This window comes from Mugil cephalus, chromosome 13, assembly GCF_022458985.1.
Source record: "Mugil cephalus isolate CIBA_MC_2020 chromosome 13, CIBA_Mcephalus_1.1, whole genome shotgun sequence".
NCBI classification, from domain to species: domain Eukaryota; kingdom Metazoa; phylum Chordata; class Actinopteri; order Mugiliformes; family Mugilidae; genus Mugil; species Mugil cephalus.
The window spans coordinates 17,077,377-17,091,104 of NC_061782.1; the positions used below are offsets into that span (position 1 = coordinate 17,077,377).

A 13,728-nucleotide genomic window follows, 5' to 3' on the forward strand; every position below is an offset into this window, starting at 1 on the left:
TGCCCATTGTGAGCACAAATGTGCAGTGGTTTGAACTGACTGTCAGTTTCATAAGGGTTCGTGCCCGACGAGGTATCCATCATCCAAAATGACTCGGAGGCGCGGAAGACGGTTGCTTCCGCGAAGTCCATTAATTTCAGATAATGGACACCTCGAAGGGCATTAACCCGCTTTTACCATGGTCACTTACAAAAAATTAAATATTAGGTCAATTATTAATATGTCAATGTTGTTGTTGATTTTTTTTAAAGTTTTTCACAAGAAGCGGCTGAGCGGATTATTTAACGTTACATTACGTGATACAAAGTATCATTTCAGTTTCGATGAATGGTTGGAGGAGGATGAAAATAACCCAAAAAAAAAAAAAAAAAAGATTTGCGCCTATTTCGGATGCTGTAGTGGTGAACTAGGTTCCATTACACATAGGAGTCTAGAAACGCGACTGGTTGCGTTCCAGTTATTAGTCAGACCCCATTTATTTCCATGGAAACGGGAAGCACATTTGCAAAAAAAACGTAAGTATTTGAGAGCAAAATGTCCATCAACATGAATATATATTTAATTGTACGCATTATTTTGTAATAAAGCGTATTCATCGAAACCGAGACCACCAATAAATCGAAATGAACAACAAACCTAACCTATTTCCTGCTCCAGCTCTGACAGTTACAGTGTTGCCATGGAGATGGATACAACGTTGCCACAGACTTGGCGGAGCAATATTTTTAGTGATGAGTCAGTTGTGCTGTAATACTGATTTGAGCACGTTCTAATTGTCTTATTGACCAATCAGATTGCTTGGTTGGAACTACTTGTTGTATAATGCTTAATTAACAATAATGATTAATAGTGTGACTGTCATCTAGTATATAGTATATTAAAGAGACCCTGGGCCACATCATCAGAGATGATTCACATAATGACATTGATGATGATGATGATGATGTGCAGCACCAGTGCCTTAATTGTATGCAAGCATGCTGTCATGCAAATTCCATACGTGTACTGATGTTAAGATAGTCCTCTTCAGATGTTACTGCACACCGCTCTATTCAAGGATTCATGGATTTTTATTTGTCATTTGTAACCATACAGAAGCATGAGATGGAACGAAATTGCTCACGCAGCACCCGGATTATTACCCAGAGTAACTATAATACAGTAGATGGACACCAAGTAAACAGTATAGATGTAAATAAACAAGATACATAAAATAAATATAAATTAAGTGAAATATAAATAAAAATGGCAACAAAGACCTGGTCAGAGCCAGTACTGTGGGTGATGGAAGAGAAGGAGATGCTATTGATCCTTACAGTCTGTGGCCTGTTTGACAAGAATTCCAGCTGTACAGAGAGGAGCTCAGTCCAAGTGATTTATGAATCAGGGTTTGTTATTGTCTGTTATTGTGTTGAAAGCTGATGTGAAATCCAAAAAGAGCATATGAACATAGGAGTTCCTACTCTCCAGGTGACTGAGGGCGGTGTGAACCACAGAGGAGATCATAATCAGCATCATCTGTGGGCTGGTTGCTATGGAAACCATACTGGTGTGGGTCCACAGTGACATCGATGGACGTTTTGATGCAGGTCTCTCAAAGCATTTCATAACTATTAGGGTGAGGGCCATTGGCCGATAGTCATTCAGTCTTGTCACTGTATTGCTCTTTGGAACCAAAATGATGGTGGCAGTCTTCAGGCACATGTGGACGGCTGCCTCGATGAGGGAGGAGTTAAAGATGTCCGTCAGCACCCCAGAATGTTGGTCTGCACAGTCCCTCAGCATGAGGGAGACTCTCCACAATTCTGCTGGTGCCATGCTGAAGGGCTCTTCTCCACGTGGTGGGGGAAGCCTGGTGCTGGAGGGGGTGGCTCTATACAGGTCACTTGTGGTGCAGTTACAGTAAAGCAACAATGAAAAAGCTTCAGGTGGCGTATAATGATGCTTTTAGGATACTGCTTCAACTTTCAAGGTGTCCCCACTTTTTGTGCAGTGCTGAGGAATATTATGTTTAAATTTATTTGTATAGATTATATGACTGATAAGTTATCCTAGTTTTGGTTGAGACTAGATACTGAATCTTTGTTCACACTTGTTTCACCAGCAACAAACTAAAACCCAAATCATGATTGATTGAGAGGAGACCAGAGAAGATGGATAAATGTAGCTGTAATACATAAATAACAGTAGGCTAGCAGTACAAAAACAGATATCAGTTGTTACATAGTAGCAATGTTTGTTAAAGATAAAATCAGGACTATAAAACACGCCACATTTTTTTCTTGTGAGAAAATCCAGTGTAGCCTGCCCTGTTGAATCAGGTGTGACAGCAGGATTTTCCTCATTGCATGCGCAGATGGACTATTGGACTACAGTACATTGCTTTATTAAGATCAACATGTCAAGTGTTCGCTCCTCCCAACGCATTAGGTTGTTACTTCGGACCCTATTCATAAGATGAGATGGAATATAAAAATGCATTTGATTAGATGCCTTTGGAAGAGTAGTGAAATTTCTATTAAAAGAAGAATGAATAATGATAAAAATATAATGAGCTTTATATTGATCTATATCAGAAAAAAATGGGAAAGTGGATTAATAAAGAATAACAGTAGCAGAAAAATAAAGGAAAATCTCCTTATTAGACACTTTCTGTCTTTGGTTTTTAATCTTACATAGATTGAAATTAATCTACTTTGATGCTGATTTGCCATTTGTTTACATGATAGATGTTTGACCCCTGGGTTGAGCAAAATATGTCATTTTCCAGAGCAAAATCCCCTCTTTACAAATAAACATCACACCATGATATGGTGATATTTGAATAACAGGGAAAACAACACTAAATGCAAACAAGCCTGCGTATCCCACTGCTTCCTACTGGAGCTTTCCTTTTCATCCCCTCCAGGATGCACTTGCATCATCCTCCAATGTGTAGAGTTTCACTGACACATAATTAAACACATCTTGTAATCCAGGGGTGTCAAACGTACGGCCCACCAACGGGTTTAATCCGGCCTGCGAGATGATTTTGCAAAGTATAAAAATGAGCTGTAATTTTTCCATGAAACAAACTGCAGTTCTAAATGTGTCCACTGGATATCGCGATAGCAATTTTGTTAAGCAAGCAAACTGTTTATACCACGGCTGAGCAGGTATGTTAAGCAAGTACATCTAATCTGGAGCTACCTTGTGTTGTGGCTGCCATTTTTACATCTTCTATTTTGGACACCCTCAATGCCCCAGATGTCTCTGTCAAAAAAGAGAAAAGTGGACACAGAGAGTTCCAGGAAAATGGACATCCTCCTATTTATTCACGGAAGTAAATTGGAAAGCTGTGTGTTTGGTATGTTCACCGCATGTGTCAGTGCTGAAAGCATATAACCTTCGTCGCCACTATTTCCGCTTGACGTATTACGTGATATAATAAACAAGAGGCGTTCATGCCGCAGACCGGTATTTCAAACAACAACCAGACGGATAATAGTCAATTTTTTAATCTTGTACGTAATGTTCGCGCTACTTCTGGTGCAGGTAAGATCCGCGCTATCCCTCAGATGGCTCCGTTTACCTTCTTCTTCTTCTTCTGCGCCTGGCTTTCTTGGTAATTTTAGAAAAGAATGATTGTCTAGCCTGTTTGATTGCTTTGTTATAGTCATTGAGTTTATGGCTTGGCACCAATGCACCTGCTGTTCTCACTGACGTTTCCCCACCAAATTTTAACTTTTTATTTTCTACCAGGGGGGGACAAAAGAGGAGGAGGCACTGCATCAATTACAAAAAATAACATGTTCACAAATGAAACTCTTTTTAACAATTACACTTCATTTGAGTATTATCCCTTTGTTTTTAGCAGCCCACCTATCCTCTGTCTCAATCTACAGACCATCCCATTATTCCTCCTCTTTTATCAGAGACTTCTCTGATATGTTATCAATTATCCACTCATCATATAACAGAATTTTAATAACTGGTGATTTTAATATACACTTGGATGTCTCCTCGGACTCTATGTCCAGAGAACTTTTCAATGTTTTACAATGCTATGATTTTACTCAACATGTCACGCAGCCGATCCACAGCAGGGGGCACACCCTGGACCTGGTCATATCTTATGGCCTATCCGTTGGTGTGTCCTCTGTCGTGGATCTGGCTGTCTGACTATTTCTGTGTTTTTTAACATCACTAGTTTTAACCACCAGGAGGCCCCTGTGAGAACAGTGAGGAAACGCTACCTTACTCCTGAAGTGGCTGCAAATTTTATCCAGGTTTTACAGAGCACTCCTGCAGAGATTTTACCAGCGTCCTGTGATTTTATTATTAATGATTTTAACAACAAACTGAAATCAGCGCTGGAATCAGTGGCTGATTATTAACCTGTTATTAAGATAATTAAATTGAGACCTACACCGCCGTAGAGAAATGAAGAAATTAAACATCTGAAAAGAAACTGCAGGAGAGGAGATGGAGAAAATCAAAGCTTACAGTTCATTATGAAATATTACAGGAGCTCCTCAAAGCTTACAATAACTCAGTCAAACAGGCCAGAATTTCCCCCTTCCATAAACTAATCACAGAACACAAAAACGACCCCAAATTCCTTTTCCACCACTTCAGAGGTAAAATCAATGACATTAGGTTGAGTCTTTTACCTCAACAGATTTTAACCATTGACACACCTGGATCATTGATTTTACGCGAGGAAACACTGGAGAATTTTGCCCTGGTTGATGCGAGGACACTTGGTCGAGTTTTCTCCCAAGTAATGCCCACAACCTGCCTTTTAGACCCAATTCCCACACCGTTTTTTTTAAAACATTTTATGGATTCTTTGAGGAACAGCTGCTATATTTGGTGAATTGCTCTCTTCAGACAGGTGTCTTCCCTGCCTCCTTTGGTGGTGAGGCCCCTTCTGAATTAGAGCCATTTGGACCCAAATAATTTAAACAACTATTGGCCAGTATCCAACTTACCATTTTTAAGCAAAATTATAGAAAAAATATTTGTTATTCAAGTAAATGATTTCTTGAGTAGGAACGTCTTAGAGAAGCATCAGTCTGGTTTTAGGATGAACCACAGTACAGAGACAGCCCTTTTAAAGATCTTATATGACATCAGGTGCTCTTTAGATAACCATAAACTCACAGTCTTGGTTCTGCTGGATCTAACCGTCGCCTTCGATACAGTAGACCATCGTATTTTAATTAACAGACTGAGGCACCTGGTCGGTCTCTCTGGCACTGTTCTGAACTCGTTTCTCTAACATACCTCTCTGATAGGAGCTTCTTTGTAAGTTTGGATACATATTCCTCGGGAACCCATGGGATTGAGTGTGGGGTTCTCCAGGAGTCAATTCTAGGCCCAACCCCCTTTAACTTATATATGCTTCCCCTGGGGCACATCATCAGGAGACACGGCATAAATTTTCATAGTTATACAGATGATACACAGCTGTACATCTCCGTGTCTCCTGATAACACAGGGCCTACTGATGCCCTTTTAAACTGTATTTTAGATATTAGGTCATGGATGGCAGAGAATTTCCTACAGCTCAACCAGGACAAAACAGAGGTTTTAGTCATTGGTCCTGAGCGCCAGAGAGAGAAACTTTTACCAAAACTACAGGATTTTAAGATTTCACAATCTGTAAAAAATCTGGGCGTGATTTTTGACTCTGAGCTTAGTTTTATTCCGCATATGAAAAATATTACAAAGATAGGTTTTTACCATCTCAAGAATATAATCCAGACCCCCCCCCGTTTCTTTCTCGGGCTAGCACAAAGGTGCTGATGCATGCTTTTATCTCTTGTCGTCTGGATTATTGTAATGCTCTGCTCTCTGGTCATCCTAAAAAGAACACTTACAATTTACAACTTTTACAAAATTCAGCTGCTCGTGTGCTGACGAGGACCCGAGGGCGAGAGCACATTACACCAGTTTTAAAATCACTGCATTGGCTCCTCGTGCGTTTCAGGATTGATTTTAACGTTCTTTTAGTAGTTTTTAAATGATTAACGGTCTTGGGCCTTCTTATTTTTCTGACTTACTCTTACTGTATCAACCCTCACGAACCCTGAGGTCCTCCGGCACTGGTCTTTTAACTATACCACAAGTTAGATCTAGGACACATGGGGATGTGGCATTCAGCTTATATGGCCCCCGATTGTGGAACAGCCTCCCAGAGAACCTCAGGGCAGCAGAGACTGTTGATACTTTTAAAAAAGAGGCTCAAGACTCACCTTTTAAATCAAGCCTTTTCATGATTTTAATTTCTATCATCTGTATTTTATCACATTGGATTTGTAGTTATCTTATTTGTATTTTATGTGGTTTACTTTTACATGGTTCGTTAACTTACTTTTGAGCTTTAATGAGCTTTTATTGGTAAAGAGTGTTTCAACTCTTCATTTATTATTTTATTACTTTATTTATCTATAGTATCTATGCTTATTATTTTTATTTTATTTTATTTTATTTTTTTCTTTATCTACTTGTTTTAATGTCCTACCATATTTTATTGTCTTATTGTTTTAGTGTTTTAGTCCTCCAGTGTTTCCTTACCTCACCTCACCTCACCTCACCTCACCTCACCTCACCTCAACCCAAAGTGTAAAGCACTTTGGGTTGCTTTTAAGTATGAAAAGTGCTATATAAATAAATAAAGTTTGAAGTTTAATTTCAAGATAGGGCAAGCCTTCCCTCGCATTAGTTATAACTCGATTAGTTCTTTTGTTGTGTGTATAGAATTATTGATACTGTATCCAGAAAACTGACCAAACCTATTAATTAGGTGTAATAATGTCTGGACACTGTCTGATAAGTTTGACAAAAAGAGAATTACATCGTCTGCATATAACGATAACCTATGTTCATGATCACCTATTATTATTCCTGACAAATTGGCTTTGGCTCTAATGGACATGGATAAAGGCTCAATGGCCAAAATGAACAATAGTGGGGAGAGAGGACAGCCCTGACAAGTTGACCTCTCTAGAGTAAGCAGGCTTGATAAGTTGTAATTCGTCATTACTCGTGCTGTAGGATTGGTATATAATAATTCTATCCATTTCAAAAAATTTCCTCAATTTCCTTTTTTCTCAAGTTTCAAATAAGGATTATTGTGTTTTTCTGAATATTTACTGAGTATTGTATCTGAATGGTTGGATAGATGTTCAGTGTCAAAAAAGCAAAATCGTGTCGCAGTAAGACTGCTACTTAAGCAAGGAGTCTTGTGTCTTGGGTAGTGACCGACCGATTATCGGTCACCGACATATCGGGTCCCAATAGGACGGCTTCAGTTCTATCGGGGTTCAATCGTATCGGTGAAATGTTGCGTCGATAGAAAAAACAAAGTGTGACAAGTCACGGTTAGTTAGTTCATGAAATAAGTAACTGTAAACATGAAAACATAATTGGAACAACAATTATAGGCCACATTTCATTGCCCCTTCAAAAGTGTGTCTGGCCAAAATCTCCGGTGTAAAATAACTGCGAGGCAACTTTTCTATATCATTGTAGATTTTGTCTCAGTAGTAGCATTACATGAGTGACGTTAGCAGTTTGCAAATAAGCACCGAGGGGTTACAGTTTAATATATGCTAAAAGGATTTAACCAAGAAAACACTAGTCTCCCCGACACGACGCGGGATCACTTATATTTTATTGTCGTCATTTTGGCTTGGTTTGATTGTGTGTGCGTGTGCGTGCGTGTGTGTGTGTGTGTGTGTGTCCACAGCGGGGTTGGTTATGAAGGGGACGAATGAACGACGTGTTTTTGGGCATGTTTGCTGACCTGGGCATTGTTTCGCAGTACATTAGAAAAAACTTTCCTATCATTCCCCCTTTCTGTGGCTGGTGGATGGTTGAAGTAGATTGGCTCGCATCAACGCTCCACTCCCTCCTGAGCCAAAAAGTCCCCTTAAGTCATTAACCAGCACGGGTGTGTACAACCACAGCATCAACTCGCGTGACAGCGTGTTCTTTATTTAGATTGGTTTATTTATTTTTATTTATTTATTGAAAGTTCTGCTACATTATTTAATTTTTGTTTGTGTGCCAATCTGCACTTTTTCTAAGACTCTAAGATTTTAAAAAAGTCTGTTCAATGTTAAAAGTCTTAAATAAAGACATTGGTTTAAGAAAGCATCTGTCTGTACTACTGTGACTGTGACTGTACTATTACATAATAATATCGGTGCAAAATCTATGCACAATCGGCCTGTTTTCAATCCAGCTCAAAAACGCACTATGTCGGTTGCATATCGGCTGTCGGTGGTTGCACCTCGTCTAATATCGGCTATCGATATTGGGCCAAAAAATCCATATCGGTCGGACACTAGTCTTGGGTACTGTTGTCTGTTGTTTTAGGGCCACCTCCTCACCAGTAACGAGGACATCCAGTAACGACTGCCTTATGTTCTCTCGGTGTGTTGTAGATTAATAGGTAATTGTGAATGTTGAAGCCTTTGGGTGATCACTCTCTCTTCTGGTATAGTGAATCATTTTATTGTGAGATGGATTAATCTAACTAATTTATAAGTAAAGTTTTTTAAAGTATAAGTAAAAACTGAATGTTTCTTCTGTGTTGTCTTTTCCTCCACATTTGTATATTCAGTATATTTTAGACATGTTATTATTTATGGGATGTCACTATTTCATGCTCATTAGGTTTGACATAATGAAATACACAAACTGTCTTTTAATGATGCTTTTAATCACAATAAATCATAATAAAATGGAACAGAAAGAGTTGTTAAAAGTTGATTGGAGTATGATGCTGCAGTGTCAAGTTAGGCCTTGCTCTGCTCATTAGTCCCTTCTTCCTGTTTCTCAGGGCCTGTGAAAAAGAATAGTAAAAAGTCTTATTTCTGTGACTTCTTTCTTGTAGCCTAAAACCTTTTTTCACAGGTGCAAATTCATACAAACCTTTGAGTTTAATGGGACCCAGTACCAGAGTTTGGCTTTCGTGCTGTGACCCCAGGTCTCTGGCAACACGGTTGCTGCAGCCACGGCGGCAGCGGGAGTTGTAGTCAGAGGCTTGGCATATCAGGACTTTGCACTGGAGGAAGACCGACTCACTAGCTCGGAGGAACTGGAAGGCCTTAAATGTGAAACGGGCGTAGGTGCAATTGCCAGAAACGTAGGAATAGTAGGTGTTATCAATGGGACATCTAAAAGAGAAACAAAGATGGTGTTACTTGAAAGTACAGATATTTAGTCATTTAAAAACTGTAGTTAGGAAGTCACAAGCCCAAAAAAGACTCAATCATCAGTTTAATTATAATGTGATGTGAATGTGTAAAATCTTCAAATGTCGATATAAAATAGTGGGGTGAAAGTGCAATGTTTCTTTTTCTTTAATGTAGGGGTATAAAATTACTGTAAGCATAAGTATCACTAAATGTCACTGTATAGCATTCCCATCACAAATTCTCTTGTTTTCCCATGCTGTAGACTGTGAGGGAAAATAAGCAAAGCACATTTTCATCTTACCCGTTACGGACCAAGTAGTAATGTCTGGTCTGGAAATCATAGGGGGATGGTGAAGCCACGCAAGTATCAAGAAAGATGACCACCGAGCTGTCTCCCAGCGTCAGGACCACTTGGACATACAAGTTCTGATTGAGTGCTACCTCATAAGGATCTTGAGTCACCTGACAGAGGTTGAAAGCAAAATATCAGCATCATATATTTCCAGCAGGACATATTTTTTCTTCACAGTCACTCCTTAACTACCAAAACACACCCTTATAGTAGTAGCTGCTGGACGTGTAGAAGGCCATGCTGGTGTTGAATCTGCCCGTGCCTATAATGCTGCTGTTACCAGGATGTTGGACAACATACATAATCTGGGAAACTGAGTCCTGCTCCATTAGACAGCTGACGTTCATCTTGAAGTAAGAGCGCCGTGTGATCTCTCCGGAGCTGTTGTCACTGGCACGGAGAGCGTTTGTGTACATGACTTTGCCGTTGTGAAACTTTTAAAAAGAAGAAGACATTGGAAAATGTAAAACTTGCTATGAGGGGAAAACATGTTAGTGTTCTCCAGAAGGTGGAGCATTTCTTACCCCTTTAACATTGCCACAGCTGTTGATGGAGAATTTGAAGACCACCTGGTAACTGGAAATCTGAGGTCTGCAGTACGGGTCATTCAGATAGAGACTGTTGCCGTTATAGCCCAGAGAGTTCAGGTAACTGTTCTTAAGCACAATGGTCATGTAGTCTGAGGAGCAGTCCACTTGACCTGACATAAAGTGATGTTCACAAGACAACAGCTGGAATTACTTTTAGGATAGCTAGTAAAATGACACTGTGTTTATTTTTAATCATTCTAGTGGTATGGATCTTGGGTTGCTCGGTCTTCAACTTGGTCCTGACAGAGATATTTCCAAAAATATTTAATGTAATTTCTTGACAGGTATTTGGTGCAATCTGGCTTTATTCATTCAATGTCCCACTGTGAGGTTAACATGCTTATTTATAGTGAAGCTACTGTATGGTCTGGCATGAGAATTGGTAGACATTGGTAGATATTCACAATGCTCTAAGGATGAACTGAACTCTTTTCATTTTGCTAAAATTGAAAGCGACTTTGACCAGTCTACCACGAACTTCGAGTGATTGTAAAGATCTGAATTATTATCCATTATTATTCGAACAGTAACTGTACCTGAGCTCGGTGTCAGAGTGCTGAAGAACTCAGCCTTGAACCCTCGAGCGACAACAGATCCATCAGCGCGGAAGACCACAGTCATGTAGTCGGAAGAGGAGTGGAAAGAGTTCATGCTGCTGTTGCAAACCTTCCCCAAATATGGGGAATAAGTATCTGGCCCATCATAGACAGATATGTAGTCACAGGAGCAGCAGCTCTCCAGTCTTTTATTTTTTAAAAAAGGAAAAGCTCTAAATTACTGTGATTGTTGAGAAAAAGTTGAAAAATTATTACAAATTTATTAAGTTCTTTTTTGTTTTGTTTTTTATATCTTACATCTGTTTTCACATAATTTCCTAACTCTTGATAGTAATAATAGTAATAATGATAATAATACTGCTCTTTCACGCCCTTCTTTACTCACTGCAAGTATGTGAATGCCAGGAATATTCTTTGGTCATATGTAGTCCTTAGCTGCCAGACACAGTAGCTGTTGTCCTGGTAGTAGGAGGGATGGTTGGGGCTGGAGAAAGTGCCGGAGCTAAACAACGATCCTCCACAAGGGGCCGCTGAAGGTGGATATGGTAGATGTCATCACAAGGAGTATAATGCAAAAGGCTATTTTTACACACTGAGGGTCTTACCTGTGTTTGGTGGGTAAGTTGTCACTGAACAATACGCTATTTGAAGAAAAGAAAATGTTTTAGAAGAAGTCATGTGGGGGGTGGGGCACTGATGTATTGTACATTGGCTGACACGATACCTACCCTCAAAGTCAGGGCAACAGTTGCCATAGTATTGACAATCGTGTGAGCAGGAGCAGCTTCCCAGGTAACTGCCACAGTTGTAACGACATGAGGGTGCTGGAAAACACAGGAGGATAATGTCTCACCAGACTGTTGAAGATCCTCAATAAGAAAAATGAATTCAGTAGAGTTGTTGCTTTAAATGTTTGATCAAAGAAATATTTAAAGACCTGTGGTCCCTGGTGGTGTTGTTGCTGCTGGAAGAAAAGGGGTTAGGGTCATAGAAGTAAAATTGTCAGTTTTTACTTCTGCTCTTCTTGTTACAGTGGTAAAGACCTGAGGGCTTCATTATTTCTATACTGGCTGATAATTTTTGCTTCAAAAGAATTGATCAAACAAACATTTACATACTTGTAGTTGTTGTTGCTACTGGGGCAACTGAAAGAAAAATCAGGATATCACAATTAAAACTGTCAGTTTTCACTCCTGCTCTTCTCACCACAGTTATAAATTAGTTTAGGTTTATTTTTTTACATTGAGTTTATTGCAGAAATAATGTTTAACAATCATGTTGTTTCTGGGGCAACTGAAAGAAAAGTCAGCATAAAACTGTCAGTTTTTACTCCTGCTCTTCTCGTCACAGTGTTAAAGGCCTGAGGGCTGAGCTTTTTTATTTCTGTACTAAACAACACACGGCCAGCACCAGGACTGCAAAGGTATGGACACAGACACAGAGGAGGCACAGTGTTATAATGTCACAGACTGAAGTCTTTTGAGGATGACTTCGGAAACGACATTGAGGGCCTCTCTCGCTGCATAACAGACTACATAAAAGTCTGTGAGGACAACATTGTCCCAACAAAAAAGGTCTGCTGTTTTTCCAATAAAAAGCCATGGATAAACAAAGACATTAAAGGCCTTCTTAACAGGAAGAAGAGTGCCTTCATGATGTTGACTCTTCAGAGGATCATCACATTGCATTTCAATCAGTTCTAACTGCCGACTCTCTTCCACTTCTTCTGCATCCACCAGAAAGGGGGTCGAGAACAGCTTGATTTATTTTTTCAATGACAGAAAAATCTTGGAAACGCAGGTTGAATTCTGTCATGAGAGATGCAATCACAGACACATATTTTTCCTTTTTAGCAGAAAGGTAGGCCTTTGGAAAAGCAGATTTGATTTCAGATAGCGTGGGGAGCATTAAACTTTCATAGTTGTGTCTCAAACAGGCAGAGCTTTACACAGAAGGCTTTCATGTGCGCATGCAGGTGTGGCACCAGCTGTTCTTTGTCTTGTAGGTTCTTGTTCAGTGTATTCAGATGATGAGTAAGATCAACTAAAAATGCCAGGTCTGCCAGCCACAAAGGGTCACTCAGTTCATGAAGAGGTCGGCCCTTCTCTTTCAAAAACTGGTCGATTTCTGATCTCAGTGAATAAAACCACTGCAGCACAGAGCCGCAGCTCCACATCAGATAGGAAAGCTTGAAATTCTCTGTGGTACAGTCCTCTAGCTCGAATTATGTTGACAGTTTTTACAACAGTGTTCATCACATCAACCACCTGGACAGTCTTAGCATACAGTGCTTCTTGGTGGGCACCACTGATGCCTTTTCCTTTGCGTACGCCCGTCATGGCTGGATTTTTTTGTTGACTGTTGTTTTTGTCCTATTTAATGTCTTTTTGCTGCCTGCTCTGTGTCCTATTTAATTTCTTTTCTGGTTACTGTATCGTATATATCCTGTTATATAGTATGTATGGTGTTGAGTGCCTGTACATTGCTGCTGCAACTGTGAAATTTGTCCTCTCTGATGTGGTAGTGAGTGGTGTCGCTCCGTTCCTGTTCACCTTATACACCACTGACTTTCAGCACAACTTAAGAGTCATGTCACATACAGAAATTTTCTGATGACTCTGCAGATGTGGGGTGTATAAGCGGTGGACGGGATGAAGAGGAGTATAAAAGACTGGTGGACAGATTTGTGGAGTGGGCTGTAAGGAATCACCTGCTGCTTAATGTGGACAAGACCAATGAGATGGTGATTGACTTCAGGAGGAAAGGAACAGCTCCTCAGCCCCTCAGCAGACAGAACTGGAAGGCCAACAGTACAGCTGTATACAAAAAGGCCTGCAGCAGACTCTACTTCCTGAGAAGGCTGAGATCCTTCAACATGTGCAGTAAGATGCTGGAGATCTTCTACCAGTCTGTTGTGGCAAACACCCTTTTCTGGGGGAGGGAAGGGTGGCTCTGTCATTGGCTGCAGGCAGGAAACTTTTGAGGTGGTGGTGGAGAGGAGGACACTTAACAAACTGTATCAGTCATGGATAATCCCG

General features: G+C 40.0%; 2 protein-coding genes across 6 annotated transcripts in view; both read right to left on the reverse strand.

The window, feature by feature from the left end:
* LOC125018921 (proteoglycan 4-like) overlaps window positions 1-13,728 on the reverse strand; it is a 51,383-nt gene that overhangs the window by 11,837 nt on the left and 25,818 nt on the right. The gene's annotated exons all lie outside the window — the stretch shown is intronic.
* On the reverse strand, window positions 8,702-11,575 carry LOC125018920 (CUB and zona pellucida-like domain-containing protein 1). Its single transcript, XM_047603356.1, has 9 exons — window positions 11,419-11,575; window positions 11,296-11,331; window positions 11,076-11,220; window positions 10,670-10,875; window positions 10,068-10,243; window positions 9,746-9,977; window positions 9,493-9,652; window positions 8,926-9,170; window positions 8,702-8,836 (listed from the first exon to the last, which is right to left on the reverse strand). The coding sequence occupies exons 4-9, from the start codon at window positions 10,782-10,784 to the stop codon at window positions 8,790-8,792; spliced, it is 975 nt and encodes a 324-aa protein (XP_047459312.1). The 5' UTR covers window positions 10,785-10,875; window positions 11,076-11,220; window positions 11,296-11,331; window positions 11,419-11,575; the 3' UTR covers window positions 8,702-8,789.